This window comes from Marmota flaviventris, chromosome 2 (genome assembly GCF_047511675.1).
Source record: "Marmota flaviventris isolate mMarFla1 chromosome 2, mMarFla1.hap1, whole genome shotgun sequence".
Taxonomy (NCBI): Eukaryota; Metazoa; Chordata; class Mammalia; order Rodentia; family Sciuridae; genus Marmota; species Marmota flaviventris.
In genome coordinates this window covers 105,379,134-105,398,650 of record NC_092499.1, presented here as the reverse complement: position 1 = coordinate 105,398,650, position 19,517 = coordinate 105,379,134, and the positions used below count along the sequence as shown (strand labels likewise).

The following is a 19,517-nucleotide window of genomic DNA, read 5'->3' as shown; positions in this document are numbered from 1 at the left end:
TTCTGTGTGTTTGATTCAGTGGAATCATTGTGTGATTTTTATGATACATCTATTAGTTTAATTAGAATTTTTTTCCTTTTAGTGAGCTGTATTTAGTCTTCAAGAGTGTGTATGTGTTATACACAAGTAGTGGTTAATTAAAATTATTTTATTGACATAATAGTTATGTAACAAAGAAGTATTTTTCCAGCCTGGTTTAAAAACTGATCAGGATAAACTTGCAAGGAAATATTGGAAATTTGACTTAATTGTAAATTAGAGTAACAGGTCTAAAATGCTCTTACATTTGTACTCATTTGCATATATTAGCATTTAAGTAGACATAAAATTGGGAGACTTTTAGTTGTTCAAAAATAGTTGTATAATATAGTTTTTAAAGCTCTGTTTACAATAGGGAAACATGGCCCCCTTTAGATCTAAGCTTTATTTAGATTCATGCAAGATTCTTCATGTAATTTTTGGTTTCAAAATAAGGTGACCAATCCAGATAAGGAATAAGATTCATTTATTCTTTACACTGGGTTTTATCAAGCTCATCTGATCTTTCGCTTTGATTTTTTAGAGTTTACTTCGCACTTCACAAAGGTTTTCTCCTGCGTTGGGTGAAGTTGTAGATCATCTGTGATTTCTGAGCAAAATGTCATTCTGAATAGAAAACACAAAACAAACAGCATTAAGTTTTAGATGGTACTTATTGAAGTGGTTCCTCCTTTATCAAATGCTGCTCAAGTTGGGTAATGCTTGTGATGTACTTTCTTCTACTAGTTCCCAGTGTTTGAAGATATTTTCATAACTTCAGAGAGAAACAAAACCTAAGTCAGTGAAAGCAATCAGTGTAAGCTTCCCGGGACTCTGTACTGGGGCGATCTTGGTTCTGAAAGAACTGAAAGCCCTAGGGGCAGCCTTCCTTTGTTCTTCTTTGTAGCAGCTCATCAAAGGTTTGAGGGTGACTGTTGTTTCTTTCACTGCTTTGCCCTTACTCCAGGGCAAACATTCACAGTTCCTCAAGGATTGCTCCAAAGGCAGGCTTAACTCCCAGCTTTCCTTCTTTGGACTTGCTTCAATTTATTCACACCATTCTTAAAGGTCCTTGGTGTGAGGCCACGGTCATCAGCCTTCACCATAAGCCTCTACCTAGCTCAGCCCTATCACTCTGCCCCTTCCTCTTATTGGTGCAAAAACTGTCCAGCTAAAGAGAACTGGACATGTGTTTTGGGTCTGTTTTGGACATCAACTGCTACCCTTCTTTGACCACTACATTGGCCTGAGGATGCCATTTTGTATTAACTTCAATTGTATTATCTATCTATCTATCTATCTATCTATCTATCTATCTATCTATCAATCATCTATCTAAATATCTATCTAATTAGTAGTCATAGAGAATTGTAGTTATAGCTTAGATTGCATCTGAGGTCAAATATTTACTAAATCAGACTCTTTAAACTAAAAGGGTGAGATGAGTAATTTATGAATGCATTCCTGAGAAATCAAAATTGTAGAGAAATATATGATGTCAAATATTAAAGACCCTCTTCATCATCACCTTTCACTAACATCACTGCCCTCCTTACATTCATGGTCTGGTTTAGGTCTTTATAGACCTATTTTTATATATATCAATGTTCACATGCAAATGTAGAGTTTTAAATGTAGAAGTGGGGTTATACTGCTTATATATTCTGCAATTTTTCCTTGTCATCACATAATATACTCAGAGACCTGTACCTATCATACATATAAGTCTATTTTGTTCTTTTTTTAGCTGCTGCACAACATTCCATTGAATGAGTATACCATACAAGACATTAAGTACTTAATGTCTTATATAATATAAGACATTAAGATATACCGGAAGACATTAAGTATTTTCCTATTGATGGGCATTGATATTTTCTCAATATTTACAAATAGCACTGCAACAAATTTTGTTTTGTATGCATATATTCTTGTGTACATTTTTATTATGTACACTGGAAGTATAGATACCTAGAAGTAAAATCTGGGGTATTATACCTATTTAAAATTTTGATAATATAAGTTCCATGAGACCAAGGACTTAGTTCTGCTGCCTGTGATGTGCCTGCTGCCCATTACAGCGCCTGTGCAGGTAGGTGCTCACTGAACATTAGTTGAATGAAATTTCCCTGCAAAGCTTCTGTAATATGAATTTCCATTAATAGTTTTTGAGAATGTCTGTTTTTATACACTTTCATCAATTCTGGATGTTATCCCTCTTTTAATTCCTGCCAAATTTATGGGTGACCACTGATAATTTCATTGATTTTTTTTGCTTTACATTGATATGATTACTGTGGAAATTGAACATTTTTTCTCATTATGTTCAAGCAATTAACTTATATCTTGCTGTAGAGCAACACTTTCTGATCTTTCTCTTCAGTCTACTACATAACCTTGGTCATTCATCCCTGGTTGTGCCTTTGGGGGAAAACATTCTCCCATGCAGGCCCTGAGCAAGTTACTTAACCAACTTATTTTTTTTCCCTTGTAGTTAGTAGAGTGACTAACAGTATAGGGCTGAATGTTTGTGTCCTGACTCTGAATTTTGGTTTTCAAAAGGTACTGAAAAATTGGTAGTTTCTATTAGTCTCATGGGATACACTTTATTCCTTCTCATTTGTTATCAAAGAACCGAATCTCAAAGAGGTGAAGCTATTATTTGGGACTATGTCAGTGGTAAGCAGTGAGGTAAAAATTTAGGTTTAGGATAGGCTGATGCAGACATTTTTTGATTCTGCCTATTATATTTCTTAACTCGCTGCCTTTCTCCTGGAGGTGCCCCTTGGCCTTAAAGCCTCTCACAGCACAGCTCCAACAGCCCCAACCTAAACTGTCTTTCTTTTTAGACTTCCTAGGTTATGCAATGCTGGATACTTGCTACTCAAAGTATGGTCTACTGACCAGCAGCAGCGGCAGCAGCATCTCCTGGGAACTGTTAGAAATGCAGACTGTCAGGCCCCACCTAGACCCACTGAGTCAGAATCTGCATTTAGATATAATTTCCAGATAATTTATATACACATTAAAATTTAAGAAGCCTTGGGATAGAGCATACCATTAGTAAAAATAAGTATTCTTGTTTTCCTAATTATGTCCTGGAGTTTCCTTCTTCATGCCAAGAGTCACAATTCATTTATATATATATATATATATATATTTTTTTTCCCCAATGGCATCTGGTGCACATAGAAGGCACTCGGTATTATAGCTTGAAAAACTACAGTACTCGTAGCTCTGGGACCCCTCCCCTTTCAGTACATACCTCCTAAAAGCCTGAGGGTTTGATGAACTTATATATCAATGTCCAGAATTGTATCTCTGCTAAATTAGATTAAGGAAAGTCAGATTAGTTTGACCAAGACTAATGGAGGAGCTTGCTGTTGGAAACAGTGCACGGGTGACAAACAGACAATGAATCAGACAAACCTGAGGCACATCTGGGCTGGAACAACCATTTTCAACATGTCAGGCCATGTGACTTCTGTGGGTCTCGGGTTCCTAATCTATATAGCCAGTGCTACCTAGGTCAGAGACTTTGGGAAGGCTGTGTGGGATTAATGTCACGGAGCACTTTGTTCAATGCCCACCATGCTGTGGCTGTTCTCTAGGTGCCAGCCTCTTCCCTCCCTCCTCTCTTTCCTTCTTCAATACAGCAGGGGTGTGCACCAGTGCAAATTGCAGGGCAAGGCACTCAGAATTACCGTGGTGAACAGCCACCACAACAGAGGAATGACTTTCTAGTTAAGAGAATGTAGGGAGGGAGAACGCTCAGAAGTAGCATTGCTCCAAAGGGCCAAAAAGTCATGCAAGAACAGTTAAGAGAAGCAGTTTAATTTTCTCAGATTGATCATGTGGAGAAATCTGTTGGCAGACCACAGAGTATGCTCTTAGTAATTGCCAGGATTTTGCATCCCAGGGAGATAAAATCTCTGAGTGCGGTTGTATAAGGGACCCAAGGGGCATAAATCTGCCATGTGCCGGCTCCTGGCAGTGAAACCCGAGGCTGAAGGAGGTGTGGAGTGCAGAGGTTAGAAGTCTGTTTTCCATCTCCACGAAAGACAAGCCAAAGAGAGAAATGGGCTTCCCAACAAAGGAAAGCAGGAGGGAAGAGACAAGTTTCTCAGATACAGAAGGGCAGAGATAGGGAAGGGCCTGGGGAAGCACAGAATTGTCCTGTCACTGAGAATACAGAAAAACATGGTTGCCATGGCAAAATGTGTTGGGCTTCTCTTTCCTCTGCAAAGAAGGCTGTAGGAGCAGCTGGACCACCCTTCCTTTTCTTTACTCCCCACTCTCGGCTCTAATCCATTTTTGTGCCTGGGGATTTTGGGGCCTGGAGAGATGATAAATCACATTTATTTCTGCATTTCTTAATGGTAGTCTATTTGTTCCCGTTAGAACTTCTTAGGGATCTTTTTAAAAAAAATGCAATCTGTGTCCTTCCCAAAACCACAGTGAGTCAAAAACCCCGAAGGTAGGACCAGGAATTGTGCATATTTAATAAGCTTCCCAGTGATTCTTTGGCATCTAAGATTTGAAAGGTATCACCACTGAGAGAGAGGTAAATTGTAATTGTTGAAAGCATTTTTCTACATCAGCAACAAACAAGAAATGTATCTACTAGCAGCACCTTGGACCAGCAACACTGACTTCACCTGATGATCCATCTGGACAATGAAGTTTGAGAAGCTCTAGGCTGGTAAGAACATGCTCAAACTCCAGAGGGAGGTACCTGTTAACCATGGGTATCAGAAAGAGGCTAGACAAGTTGTCAGAAGACCTCAGTACAAATCCTTGCTCTTCCAGCTGTAGCTGTGTGACCTGGAAATGGCACTTCACCTTCCTGAGTATCCACTCTCTGTCATTAGGCATCATCATGCCCACTGCATTCACTAAAGGTGCTGCTGAACTGTGAAACTGCCTGGCACATGTGGGTGCTAAATACGTTAGTTACAAGGAGGTAGCACCGGTCCTCACCTTTGCTGCGTTTCTCCGGCTTTGACTCTGATGGTCTTCAGAACAAGGCCTGAATAGTGGGGCTTTGTGCCCCATGGGATGATGGTCTGGACTGTGTTCCAGATGTTGGCCCACACAGCACTATTTTCCCACTTGAACCTGATCATGATCAGCTCACCAATGTCCAAATCCAACGTGATGAGAAAGGAATAGGTTTTATTACTAATAATTCCTTCACCCCTGAAGATGCAAAAGAAACCAGACCGTTAGTTTGGTTGTAACAGTGAAATGATGCTTAGGGCTCATTCAGGATGCGTCAAGTGGCCTGAAGGACTTGTGGCTTAATGGAGATGGCAATGGGCATGGCAGGATAAAAAGGGCTTTCCAGATAGTATAGTTGGGAAAATCACATTATTCTCTGAATTAACATATTAAAAAGTCCTGCTACCATGAATCTAGTTAACTTTCTGTAGCGCAAAAGGAAGAAATCTGGGAAGACTGTGTGGCTTCAGCAGTGGTCTCTGGACAGTGTAGCTCTATGTGGATGATGAATGCAGACACCCACACCATATTCTTCTCTCCCCAGCAATGTTCTCCTCTCCCCATACAAATGGAAACATCTTTTAAAGCAACAAAGCATAACAGTAATAGCAAAACCAAATAGAAAAAGCATGCACCAATTTAGAGCAAGATTTAGATGCAGACTTTGAGGCCTCATTAGCAGCTTTATTCACTAATCTCTAAGACATTAAGATATCTCAACATTGACAGAGCAGCTAGATGCTCTTTTCACCATTGAGAACAATCCCCTGGGGGAGAGACAATATACAGTGCCGAGGTAATGCTGGATTTAGGGTGATGCAGATGGATGGCATGGCTCATCCTAGCTCTTCTGTGGTCTGCTGTGCATATATGGGAGTCCCCTCATCCTGCTTGGCCATCAGCATCCTAAGGGGGTCCTCTCTTCCTCTGTGGCAGAGCACCACGTGCTTGCTGAATGACTGAATCAGTGTGCCCTCCAGAGACCCGAGCCTTGGGGCAATCTTCAGCAATCTGAGGCCTATCCCTGGAGTGGGTGAGGGCTACTGTCATTTCTCAGGGAAGTCCATGCCCAGAGTCAAGATGCCGGAAAAAAACAGCGTTGTGCATTCTGACTAATGAAGCTGGGGAGTCTCTAAGTGAGGCCCAGTGAGGCTGCTGCTGGTGTTGTGTGCAGTGTATAGCAGGTCGAAGGACAGACGTGTGGTGGGGACGGGCACTACAGGCTTATTGAGACCGGAAATCTGCACTAAATTGAATGATATGATTTCATTTCTGGGCTATGCTTTCCAGAACTCACCATAGGGTGTTCTGGGCCTTCTTTTGGACATCTGCTCCATCCCTTGCCACTGCTCCTTGTCTGGATCTGCCTCTTTCACTGCACATTCTTGAGGGGCTACCTCTGGCTTCCCTCTTAGCTCACAGGACATTAGCAGGGTCACATGTACAAGCAGAGGAGGGCCTCAAGGGGCTAGGTTGGGTGAATGTCATATTGGACAGGGTGTTTGGAGCTGCCGTAATGTGAAGAGAAGAGAAATTTGTGTCTGGCTTGATCCTTGAAAAGCAAAGTCCATCCAGATCATGTGAGAAAAACAGGCATGTCACCCCCACAGCAGGCTGGAGGGCACCTCGTACTCACAGAGTGATGGGAATTTTCTGCCTTTCCTCTTTTGTTCCGAGGAGCGACATGGTGAAAGTTGGTTCTACTGGTTTCTCAATTTGGTTGATGAACTGGATCTTGAACTGGTAATGATAAACTAGTGAAAGAGAGAGAGAGTGTATATCTGTGGCGGAGAGGTTAAGCAAGACGTTTTAATTTTTAAAAATCTCATATTTCCTAAAATTTAAAAATGCTAAAAAGTTTGGATTTATAGACATTGCAAATGTTGATGATGTTTTTTCCCCCTGAAAGGTAGAGTTGTGAATGCTTTTTATCTTCTTCTCTCTTCTTCTCTGTTTATCCTAAATTTCTGCACAGGACTTACATTGTGTTTACAATATAGTAATGATAAGGGGTTGGGGGTGTAGTTCAGTGGTAAAGTGCTTGCCTAATATGCATGAGACCCTGGGTTCAGGGTCTCATGTAGTCTCATGTAGTCCCCAGCACTCAGGGTCTCATGTAGTCCCCAGCACTACAAAATGAAAAGATAAAAGGTAAGTATTGCCCAACAAAAAATTGCAGAATAGAGTCCAGGGGTATGATATTTGGCATTCTCATTGATTTCTGGATGCAAGTCTGCTAGAATATTTTATGTCATTGGCAAGAGTCCCTGATAAAGGCAATATGAAAGAAAACACACTGCTGTTTTACACTTTTATGGGGGGGAGGTGGTACCAGGGATTGAACTCAGGGACACTCAACCACTGAGCCACATCACCAGCCTATTTTTATTTTATTTAGAGACCTGGTTTCACTGAGTTGTTTAGCACCTTGGTTTTGCTGAGGCTGGCTTTGAACTTGCGATCCTCCTGCATCAGCCTCCTGAGCTGCTGGGATTACAGGTGTGTACCACCATGCCCAGCCTGTTTTACAGTTTTGTGTTTGTCTTATGAGGTTTGTTTCAGGATGGGGCAGAACCCAGCTAAGAAATGTAGGCCCTAATGACCACATCTGTGTATTCTGGGCACTTCCTGGCCATACTCTGTGGAGTTCAACGAGCATGCTTCCCAATGGAAACAAGGAGACTCTAGTTCTAAAACCTGGGCTTACGGTTGTCTGTCTTACCAACTTACTGTCCAGTATGTCCTTCCACTAGGTTGTTGAAAGAGGGTCATTTATTTCATTCTTTCTTATCTAAAGACAGTCTACATTTAATTAACAAAAGCAAATAGTTTACTAGAAGACAGTCATTGCTAAATACTAGCTGCTGCATCATCCCAGGTACTCCTCATGACAAGCCTGCATGTGGGCATTGTTATTATTGTCTCTATTTTATGAATAAGAAAACTGGGGCTCAGAAAGGATGAAGTGGCTTGCTCAAGGTCACATAGCAAAGTCTGAGCTCATAACTGCCCTTAGCCTATTGGAAGTCTCCAAGGGGCTCTGGGTTAGCCTGTATCATCACACCAACCAGCTGTGGGGGTTCCCCCCTCCCTCCCTTCCTTCTTCCCTCATTCCCTTCCCCCCTCCCTTTCTTCCTTCCTTTCTCTTTTCTCTTTCCACTGTAATTGGCTGTGGGACTTTATCAAAATCACACCATTTAGACTTGGCACAGTGGTGCATGCCTGCAATCCTAGCTGCTTGGGAAGCTGAGGTGGCAGGATTGTAAATTCAAGGCCAGTCTGGGCAACTTACCTAGGGGTGTAGCTCAGTGGTAGAGCACCCCTGGGCTCAATCTCCAGTACTACAAATAGGAAAAAAAAAATCCCACTTCATTTTCAAATAGATGATCACTGCTTGGCCTTTGTCTTACTGTCTCCATAAACTGCTTGTCACCAGTGGTCCAGCTCCAAGATGGCCACAGGTTTAGTATGACATATCAACTCTATTTGTTAGTGGTGACTGCCTGGAGCCCTAGTTTGAGATGGATTCTGAAGCCATGTTCACTCTTGGGAAGTGGGGCAAAGGATAGGAGATTTATGGTGTGCTTGTGTGTATTTGCCTTTCCAATTCTAGAGAAAGATTAACCCACCAATCCTAATATGATGCTTTGTATATAGTAGGTGCTTAACAAACTTTTGAGGCGTAAGCTAGCAGTTTGCTTGGCAGTGACGTACCAGGATGTGTACTAACTTTGAGCAAGATGGAAATTACTTCTGAGGATTTAACAGCTGAGCTTCCAGCTTTGTTGTAGTTTCCTTTTGGAAAGCTTAGATTATGGTAACCAGCCCCTTGACCGTCCCTCCCTTATGCCTAGCATGTGGAGTCACGTCATCTTGGCAGCCACACAAGCCTGGCAGTGCTATTTCAGCACACTGGCTCTATCCTGGGGTGCAAACGTTGCTGGGCCTCTAGACGCTTTACCCAATCCTACCCTTGGGCATAAACTATCTTCCTGTTTGGATTTTGTGGCAGATTTGCTCATGCGCCTACAGATGCTATCTCTAGGTTTACTTAAGGGGCTGTTTCTGAAGCGTCAAATGTTTATTTATGTTGATAACAAATACCAACCACTAAGAGTTCATTTGTACGCCATGAGCATTACGCTGAGAAAAGAGCTAGCCTGGGTAATGTCTGGCACCCAGCACGGAGCCCTGGACAAGTAAGTGCTCAAATTCTTGAGCCTGAACAAAGTAGCCTAATGACTCAAGATGTCACCAAAGGCTGGGGCAAGAAATAAGAGAGGTGCTGAGGGGTCACATGCCAGGAAAGGCCCCTGAACCCTGGGGGAGGCGTTCATCCCAGAAACCTCCGGAGAGGTCTTACACCATTCGGGGGTCAAGGAACAAGAGAACAGTGTAATAAGTTGAACTCAGACAAAAGGAAAGGTCCTTCCAAAGACATAGGCTAGAGGGGTCAGGGTGGAACCAGGTAGGGTGTGGACACAACCTGGTGGGAGGACTGGCTTCTAAAGGAGGCAGGGCATATTCCAGAGCACTCAAGGACCCCACAAACATAGGCCTTCAATTAAGTCTAATAAACATACCAGTTGGAAGTCTACTGTGTGCTCAGCCCAGTGCTATTGGGCTATTGGAGATGAACAACTGACACTGTATAATTGGTAGTAAGCATAACAATGTGGGCTCTTATATATGTATTTACTTTTTGCCAGATGCTTTGCATCTATTATCTCATTTAACCCCCACAACAACTGACACTATCTTATTTCATTTTAGAGGACACTGAAGCACACAGTGCCTTTTTGAGGATCACACAGTTAATTATAAGCAACATAACTGGGAAGTAAACCCAGGCAGCCTAGTTGCAGAACTTGAACTTTAAATGTCTATACCCAGGACCTATAGTTTTATATCCCCTAAAGAAAAAGTTGAAATGTGAAAAGAGATGTAAATTTAAAAATGTCATAACAATTATTTATTTTAAAATATACCAGAACACCCTAAATATTCAGTCATAGAAGAGTGGCTATGAACTGATAATGACAATTCTTTTTTTTTGAGATGGGGTCTTGCCATGTTGCCCAGGCTGGCTCCAAACTCCTGGGCTCAAGCTGTCCTCCTACCTTAGCCTCCCAAATAGCTGGGACTAGAGGCACATGCCACCACACCTAACTAATAGTGACAATTTTGATAATGACCATTTAGTATTTTACTATGTCACAGATACAGAGCTAGATGCCTCACATGATTATCTCACTTCTCTTTACAACACTTTATAAGATGCTCACTTTATCTTCTCTCCTACGTCATTTTATAAAGTTAGGTCACTAGCCTACTGTCATGTGGCTAGTAACGGGTAATGCTGTGATCAGAAGTTAGTCTGCTGATTCTGAGTTCATATGCCCAACCGTGTGATTTACTCTTATGAAACCATTAAAAGGTATTTTTGATATGATTTCAATGCTTATGAAAAAAAATTTAAAAAAGAACCCCCCCCCAAAAGCCCCACCAGGATATGAAATTGCCTTATCTAGTATGAGACCAACTCTACAAACAATGCACAGTAGCAGGGATATTCACAAAAATACTAACCACACTTAGCCCTGGAGAGGGCAGAGAGGCAATTTTCATTCTCTTTATGTTTTTCTGCAAGATCCGTATTTTCTACAAAAGGCATATATTTTAACTAGAATCTTACTGGGAAAAGAAAGAGCTTTTTAAAAAATCTTTAAAAAAGAAAGCAAGAGACCTAGAAGCTGCTGTGTCTTGGCCTTGAAGGAACTTGCAGCCAGGGGACAGAGTCACTCTTGGGACCCTGCTACCTTCTGCCTTGTCTCAGGGGAGAAGTCTTGGGGTCACATCACGGTATCTCCACAAATGCACAGCATTCATGAGGCATCCAAGGGGTACTTAATGGGATCTTTGTGTGACAAACCTCAGAGGATGTATACTGCATCCCAGATCCTAATTGTAAACAGGAAGAGCATAAAACAGCTTCTGTTTGCTGAGATCCTACTATGCATGGGGTTACATACTAAGCAATTTACCTACCTCATTTTAGGTCCTTATAATGAAACCAGTGGTGACATGCTGGCCAGTCTGCATTTCCTACCTCTACCCAGACATCCACTCTCCACCCAACTCTGAGCCCCAGAATGATGTGACCTTGTTAACTGTATCTCCTGGTTCCCTTCCCAACTGGTTTCTGGTTGGGTTTGGCCACTGGGGAGGGCAGAGGAGAGAAGGGAAGGATCTCTTCTCTGCTCCCTCCTGCTTTGGGGGCTGACTGGGCAGCGGCTGTCCCCAGGATTAGCAGCAGCCCCTCCCCCACAGCTTGGGCTCTCCAAGGGCCAGTCCCTTCCCTGATTCTTCCATTCTGCTGCTGGATTCAAGGTGTGACAAGAGCCCTTGCTGATTTTCCTGATACCTTCCTGGCCTCTCCCACTTGGGCTTTCCGCTGGCCCAAGGGAACGAAATGCTGTTTGCTGTTGAGACTGATACCAGGCTAATGATCCTGGGGAATGACAGACAAGGAAGCCGTCTGAAGTGCAGTGGAATTTGAAGCCAGGTGTCTGACTAATTCTGAAAGACCCTTCCCATTTCTCTTGGGTGTTTGGTTCTGCAAACTAAGCCTGCCCTTTGAAAGCTTGGCCCCGAAGGAAAGCTGCCGTCAAACCTGCCTCCCAAGAAGCTGCCAAGACAAAGTGCCTGCTCTGAGCTTTGACATCCCTCCTGGGCCAGCCCTGCAGTGGAGCCCACCCTCCTGTCTCCTGAATGTCTAGCCCTGAGTAGGGATCAATGTCTCATGTCCCTGTACTGGAGATGTGCGTTTGTCTTCCCATTTTCTTAAATCCGTGAGTAGAAGAAGATCAGTTTCCCCATCAGAGATGTTGTGGTGCCACGATTCTGGGAGAAGATGCTTGTTTAAAACCTGGGAGTCGGGATCAGATGGTTACCAAGGCCCTGGAGTGTCACCCTAGCGTCAGGCCCATGCAGCAGGTCTGAACATACAAAGGTGTGTGAACTCTGAGAAGCCTGGGGAAGCGTGTACCCGCAGAGCTCACAAAGGAACCTGTGTTTTCAGGGGCATTCCTGAACAGCTCCACATCTGCATGGTGAATCCCGTGTCACTACCGTGCGAGGACAGTCACAGAAATCTTGAACTATAATCAACATTTTTTTTTTTTATGTGAAAGGACCTTTCCTACTGAGAGCTAATTATTTGTTCTTATTTGAATTATTGTAAGCGTTTTTCTCTTTTTTTAAAAAGAAGTTACCATCTTCTGCTTCCTCACCCCCACACCAAAAAAAAAAAAAAAAAAAAAACACTGATACTCTTGCAAAGATTAAGGACAGAAGTGTGAATGATTTCGCTCACTTTGCCTTATGACATGTTTAGTTAGGATGTAAAAAAAAAAAACTGGGGAAAACACTTTTGATCCTTGGCTGCAAAGAAACAAGTCCAACACAGGCCAGGTTCTGGCAGAAGAAATTATTTCAGGTCTTGCACATGAAGGCATGAAAGAGTCCGTTGACTGTGAATGAGATCAGGCGATTCCATCTGGAGCAGAGATGTGAGACCTCCAGAGAGCCTCCTCACCAGGAAAAATCCTGGATCTAATCCACGTGGACCCCTCCAGCGTCACTTCATAAAGAAAAAATTAAATTTCTTTTCACATGGCAGCTACTGTGAGCATCAGGTTATGGAATTTATGAAAAAAGAATGTTTTGCTTCTTTTTTCTCACAGAAAAAAAAAAAAAAGATCTGAATCATTAGATATTGGCTCTGGGAGATCTTATGCCTCTCGTTGCAGACATCAAAGAGGACTTTCCCCCCTCAGCGTATGGATTTTCTCTAGTGGAGACGGTAGAAACGAGTGCCTTTGTGTTTCCTGAAGCACCAAGGATTTGTTACTAGAATTGAAATGCTTCTGACTTCGGGAAGCTGATGATCAGGAGATGGAGGCCCTGGGCTGGTGAGGTCTGGAGTGTGGCTGAAGGAGGCAGGCATGCTGGAGGGGCTGAGCAGGCTAGGTGAAGGAGAAGCACGAAGACCTGTGGTGGTCACGTTAGGACTTGCAGCACTGCCCCATTCGCACAAAATCCCTGATGTCACAGGACTGGATGCTTGTCCCTCCCCGGTGCTTCTTGAGGGATGGTGATAAGAGTCCTCAACTGAGAGATGGAGCCCAGGGTTGGAATCCTCTCTGCCGCCTGCTATCTTATGGTCTTGTGCACATGGAGCTTCTCTGGAGCTCAATTTGCCCATCTGTGAAATAGGGATGAAAAGCTCTCTCACAGGGTTGTGAGGATGTGACAAATGGCTATGCAAAGGTGCCCGCCTTCCAGAAGGTGTTCGCTTGTGTCACCTACTTCCTCTCCAAGTTGCACTTTGGCTAGTTGTCATCTCACCAACCGGTGCAACAGAATGCTCTCCTCAGCTGGAGGAGTGACCGAAACAAGTGCCCCAGCTGGAGGAGGCCCAGGGTACAGGGAGAAAGTTCTGGCAAAACAAACCCAGGGGAAGAACCCAGGGAGTCAGAAAGAAGGAGTGTAGGAAGAGACCGATTACTCAGTGGAACAACTGAGGAGTGTGAGGTCACTCAGCGTACAGCCCTGGGTCCTCCACTTAGGAGTGAAAGGAGCAGGGACATGGCACCTGGACCGGCTGCGATTAGTTGCTTGTCACTCCTGGGTTGTGTGACCTTGGAAGGATGATCTAACCTCTCTGAAACCTAATGTATTCATGGGAAAATTTAGCACGCCCCACCCCCACCTCTGTTTCTGTGAGGATCAAATGATAACTGAGCTAGTTCATGCTGCACATCTAGCATGGTGCCTGGGCAGAGTGCCCCCCTGTTAGTGACACTTCCCTGCCCTCCACCCTGTTACCTCCTTCCACTGCGCTGAGAGTGGCATTAGTCCAGACACTTGCTAAGCAGAGTTTACCCAGTGCAGATTAGTGCCCCTCCCCCTGCTGAAAAACAGGCTCCCAAACTGGTCAAGTTTCCTCCCACGGGAATGAGAATGGAAGTGGGCGATAAATTGCCTCGTTTCACCGTTTCACCATTTCACGCGGAGACCGTTTCCCAGTTCTCTTTCGCTATGGCTGCTGTACTCTCGAGGGTGTTTACCCGATGGTGGTAGAAAATAGATCCTTTGATGGTTTTGTGGAAACATCTTGGGAAAGAGGGGAATGCAGGCCAACTTAGTCATCCTTTGTGAAACTACAATCAGGAGGCGATGTTTATCTTGCCCAACCAGACCCTGTGCTAAAATATAGAGTACAATTAGATGTCCTTGGAAAATACAGATAGTGGTTTCTCTGCTTTGTGAAGGATCCACAAGTAGTCATGACATGCTGGAGATGGCCAGTGGAACCGGTTTGGGGCCCAAGTAGGAGATGATTGTGGCCACGATGGGTGGAGAATGGTGTAGTTATGTGGCCCAGATTAGAGGCTGCATGCCGGCATTGTGGAGAACTTTCTGCAAGGATGAAAATGTTTTCTGTGCTCTGGGACACAGCAGCTACATATTGAAAAGCGGCGCCTATGACTGGGGATCTGAATTTTTGGTTTCCTTTAATTTAAAGTATTTAAATAGCCCCATATGGTTAGTGGTGGGTATGATACTTGACAACATAGCATTATACAGATGATTTCAGCATCCCCTGAACAACTGCTTCCAAACAGGCACGTGTCGCAGAGTGTCGTTTCTAGCTCTCCCAAGGCAGCTTCATGTGATCACAGAGGTGTTGCTGCCCACTGGAGAGTGAAACTAGGTGGAGCAGATTAGGACTTTGCTCACTGGAAGGATAAACAGAACTGGGGACACTGGGGGGAGTAGATGGGTGGGTGCAGAGCAGGCCCTAACTCATTATTGGAATATCCAGCAGGAGTGACTTTGGTCCTCCTCTACAGGAAAGAGATCCTGAGAGAGTGCTAGTTGGGTCCCTATAATCTGGCTCCTGCCTTTTACTCTTATTTTCCCCTCCCCCGCCACTCCTCCTCCTACTTTTTTTGGTACCAGGGATTGAACCCAGGGGCACTTAACCACCAAGCCACATCCCCAGCCATTTTTATTTTTTGAGACAGGGTCTCACTAAGTTGCTTAGGGTCATGCTAAATTGCTGAGGCTGGTTTTAACTTGCAATCCTCTTGCCTCAACCTCCTGAGTCACTGAGATTATAGGTATACACCACCAGGCTTGGCTCCTACTTCCTTCTTTTTGGGGGGGGGGGGGCAGGGAGGATTGAACTCAGGGGCATTCCACCACTGAGCCACATCCCCAGCCCTACTTTGTATTTTATTTAGAGACAGGGTCTCACTGAGTTGCTTAGCACCTTGCTGTTGCTAAGGCTAACTTTGAACTTTCGATCCTCCTGTCTCAGTCTCCTGCACCACTGGGATTACAGGCATGTGCCACTGCACCAGCTTCACTTGTTTCTTTCGTTACCTGTTTCTCCTCCCTACTTCCAAGCCCCCAGGAAATGTCCTCTGGTTGGGCCAAGCCCCTATTAAGATAAAGTTCTCAGTTCATTCCATGAAGGTGAAAAATTGCCTCATTTCTTTCTATTGACAGGAAGTAGAAAGCACTCCCTTCCCCTTTCCTGCACAGATCAGGGGCAGGTTCCTGCAGTAAAAATTTCCCAACTCTTTGGAGGCCCAGGGTCTAAATGCTGGCTCTGACAAGGATTCACTCAGTGTTCCTGCAAATGATTTGCCCTCTCTGGGTCTCCATTTCTCCATCTGTAAAATGGCTTTGATGTTGACATATCACCATGAAAGCAGATCATGATTAGTGAGAGGTTTCATCATCCAGGTGGTGGGTCATTGAGAACAGAAGTGGGTTAACCCAAGGAATTCCCAAATGGCAGCCTGTGGTGGGGGAGGTCCCCAAAGCTGGAGCCCTTCCAAATGCCCTTACCTGCTCCTGAAAACTGCCTCATCCTCCAACCCTCAGAAACAGACAGGAGGGGACCCTCTAGCCCCTCATGGGGGAAAGATGTGCTCTCAGGCCAATTGTTCCTCAAGGCCTACCTGTTGACCACAGGACTTGCTTGGTTCCAATCAGGGAAATCTGGCTGATAACCTGATTTCAGATAAATAGAGGAATTCTGTGCCTAATATATAAGTCTCTCTTGAGAGTCTGAACTAGGAAGTGGGATGACAAAGGAGCACTGGACTGGGAATCAGGTGGCCCCGTTCCAGGCTTCATAGGCTGTGTGGCTGTGGACATTCCACCCAAATTTTACTTTTCTCCTCTTTAAAATTGGGAAATAGTTGGGTGCTGTAGTGCAAGCTTGTGAGTCCAGCGACTTGGGAGGCGGAGACAGGAGGATCACAAGTTCAAAGCCAGCCTTACCAATTTAGCAAGGTCCTCAGTAATTGAGAAAGACCCTATCTCTAAATAAAAAGTGAAAAGGACTGGAGAAGTAGCTCAGTGGTAAAGTGCTCTGGGTTCCATCCTCGGTACCAAAATAAATAGATAAATAGATAATTTTTTAAAATAAATGAAACTGGGGAATAACTAGCCCTACCTGCTTGGCTCCCTGCTGTGAGAGCCACAAGTATTCCAAGGTGGTGCGTACTGTTTGTATGAAATGCTGAGCTAGTGCCAAGTTCAAGTCCCCTCCCCCACAGTATCTGCATAGTCATAAAGGAAGGGCACACCACCAAGTCCTTCTCCCAGCCCCACTGTGGAGAGTGTGCTGTGAAACTGGAAGATGCAAAATCACTCCTGAGCTGTTTTAAGGATTAGGCAGAAATGTTGATGGCAACAGATGGCTTGTTCCCTCCAGGAGGATTTGAGTGTTTCTCTGCTGGCCTCTGCTCAGACTCAGGAAGTGGCCACAGCCCTTTCCTGTTCAACCCAGAGCACGGTAGGGCCTCCCTTTCTGCCTGAGGTTAGGGATCTGGCTGGGAAACACTGGAAGCTGACTCATGTCCTGGAGGAACCACCATATGGTAAGAATATCTGTAAGAAGGTGGATTCCAACCTAAGGGGTAGAAATGAGGAGCTGAAAATGCAGCTGAGAACCCTGTTTCTTCATGGGGGTCCTGAATGGAGTGGAAGAACCGGGTTCAGGACCCTCCAGGTCTTTGGACAGTGAGAGAGAGCTGTGTGGTCCAGGTGAATGCTGGGAACCTTCCACATGGAACATTCCAGGGAACATGAAAATGGACAAAGAGACCAATCCAGGGATTGCTCTAGAAATAATCAAGGTTTCTCCTCCTGGTCCTTGACAGCAAGGTGGCCATTCTTGGAAAAGGAGAAAGCCTGTCCGTGCCGCTGCCTAAAGCGTGCACAGCCTCCGCGACACTAGAGCACAGAGCTGAAGGAACCTCAAGAACAGAGCGGAGGGAGCTTCTGAGCCTTGCAGACCAGGGACACGGGAGGCACTCACCTTTGAAGGGGGACTGGGCTCTGGTCACAAGGAAGAGCTTCTTGCTCTTGCTGTGCCGCTCCTGGCGGATGTGGTAGCCCAGTGTGTTGCAGCGACCCTTCTTGCAGCTCAGGCACAGGCCCTGGCTGAAGCTGTCCATGTCACTGCACTGGTAAGCCATGCTCTGCATGTGGTCGTGCAGCAAGGAGTCGATGAAGAGGTGCACCGACCGCTCGTGGGCACACTTTATGGTCTGGGAGATGGCTGGAACCCAGGGCAAGAAGAACATTGTCACCTCTGAACTCCAAGGGACCCCCAACTCAAAGAGACATCTTGTTTCTCAGCCCACAGAAGATTACTAGTAGCATCCTGCAGGGGTAGGGGTAAGATTGCTGAGGTTGGCTCCCTGACATCAGCAGGAGGTAAGAACAGCCAAACACTAAAGAGAGTAGACCCCTCTCAGCCATTTAGTGTTAGGGAAAAATCCTCGGCACACAGTCGGTGTTTTCATATGCACCCCACATCCCTGGGAAAAGTCAGATTATTTAAGAAAGCAGAGTAGCGTAACTTATTTTAGAGATATTTCTCAAATGGTTAAAAATGCCCAGATGCAGGGGCCTGGAGTGGGTGAGCTGGCTCAGGTTGTGCAGACTGCCTCTCTCCCTCTCTTTCTTTTTAATTAGAACTTTATGGTTACACATAGTAGTTGGGTTCATCCCGACAAACTCAAACATCATGGAAATCCATTTCAGTTCATGATCCCCCCTTTTCCCTCCCTGTCCCCTCCCCTCTCCTCTTCTCCTTCCTCTACTCTACTAGACTGCCTCTTCTTTTAATAAAGGCAGATCAGTGAGGCACTCCTGTGGCATGCTAAGACCCTTCCTATAATGGCTGCCTCATGTCCCAAAGTGGCCACTGCATCCCCTGGGTCTGTGAAGCCAGCAATGGGACTGGATTAAGATGTGCCATGGCAGGCCTGTAAATGTTGTTAAAGGGTCCACCTCAGCTACTTGGGAGGCTGAGGCAGAAGGATCATGAGTTTGAGCAACCACTTTAGTGAAACCCTATCTCAAAAAAAAAAAAAAAAAAAAAAAAAAGGGAGGGGTCTGGGGAATGTAGTTCAGTGATAAAGTACCTGCCTAACATGAATGAGGCCCTGGTTTTAACCCCAGCACTGGAAGAAGAAAACAAAACAAAAAACAAAACAAAACAAAAAGACATGTCCCAGTCACCAATCACCGGGACTGAAGAGGTCTAACATTCCCAAAGCAAACTTACTAGTTTTATCTTCCATTAATTTTTTTGAACATGGAAATAATAATATTTATTCTCAATAAACCAGCAACATCCCCTCATTAAAGCATCTATTGAGCATCTAACTTTAAGTTATAGAATTGTCTAGTGAACCTCTAGGATCATGGGCTGTATTGAGCCCAACAGGATTTATCTGCTTTATTGGGCTGTTAACTATCAGCTATAGGTTGGGAGGAATCTATTAAAAATTAAGAGATTCTTTCATGAATTTTGATCTTAAAAAAAATAACTCTCCAAATTTTAACCTAACTTGTAGTGAATTATTCTTAAGGAATATTAGGAATCACCACAAGACATGTGAAATACCTAAAGGTCTACCTATAAAGGTCACAGGTGACTTTGCCACAAGCCATGTTTCCAAGCATTTCAAGGCTAAACCAAAATTGTTCATCTGAGGTTTGGGTCACCCATGGCTGCATTTGTTGTGCATTTACCAGGAAGGCAGGTCTGTGCTGCTGCCTTCCACTTCTTGGGGCATCTGCTGTCAATGGGGATACTGAGCCTCAAAGACATTGATGCTTGCTAAGGTGGTGCACACTTGTAATTCCAGCTTCTCAGGAGGCTGAGGCAGGAAGATTGCCAAGTTCCAGGCCAGCCTGAGCAACTTAGTGAGACCCTGTCTCAAAATAAAGTTAAAAGAACTGAGGAAGTAGCTCAGTGGTAGAGCACTTGCCTAGTATGTGCTAGGCCCTGAGTTCAATCCCCAGCACCAGAAGGGAGAAGAAAAAGACATTCAATAACTCATTGGAGCTCACCCAGCCAGGAGGTGGTAAGGGTGGGGAAGGCAATTGTCCGGTTATGC

The 19,517-nt window shown here is 44.5% G+C and overlaps 1 protein-coding gene across 1 annotated transcript in view; it reads right to left on the bottom strand.

Moving 5' to 3' along the window:
* Nucleotides 1-533: 533 nt before the first annotated feature.
* Lipc (lipase C, hepatic type) overlaps nucleotides 534-19,517 on the bottom strand; it is a 35,187-nt gene continuing 16,203 nt past the window's right edge. Inside the window, exons 6-9 of the mRNA XM_071607415.1 lie at nucleotides 17,423-17,665; nucleotides 6,656-6,773; nucleotides 4,999-5,217; nucleotides 534-645 (exon numbers count right to left, since the gene is read on the bottom strand). Of these exons, the coding sequence (XP_071463516.1) occupies nucleotides 534-645; nucleotides 4,999-5,217; nucleotides 6,656-6,773; nucleotides 17,423-17,665 (692 nt within the window). The remainder of the gene's footprint in view (nucleotides 646-4,998; nucleotides 5,218-6,655; nucleotides 6,774-17,422; nucleotides 17,666-19,517) is intronic.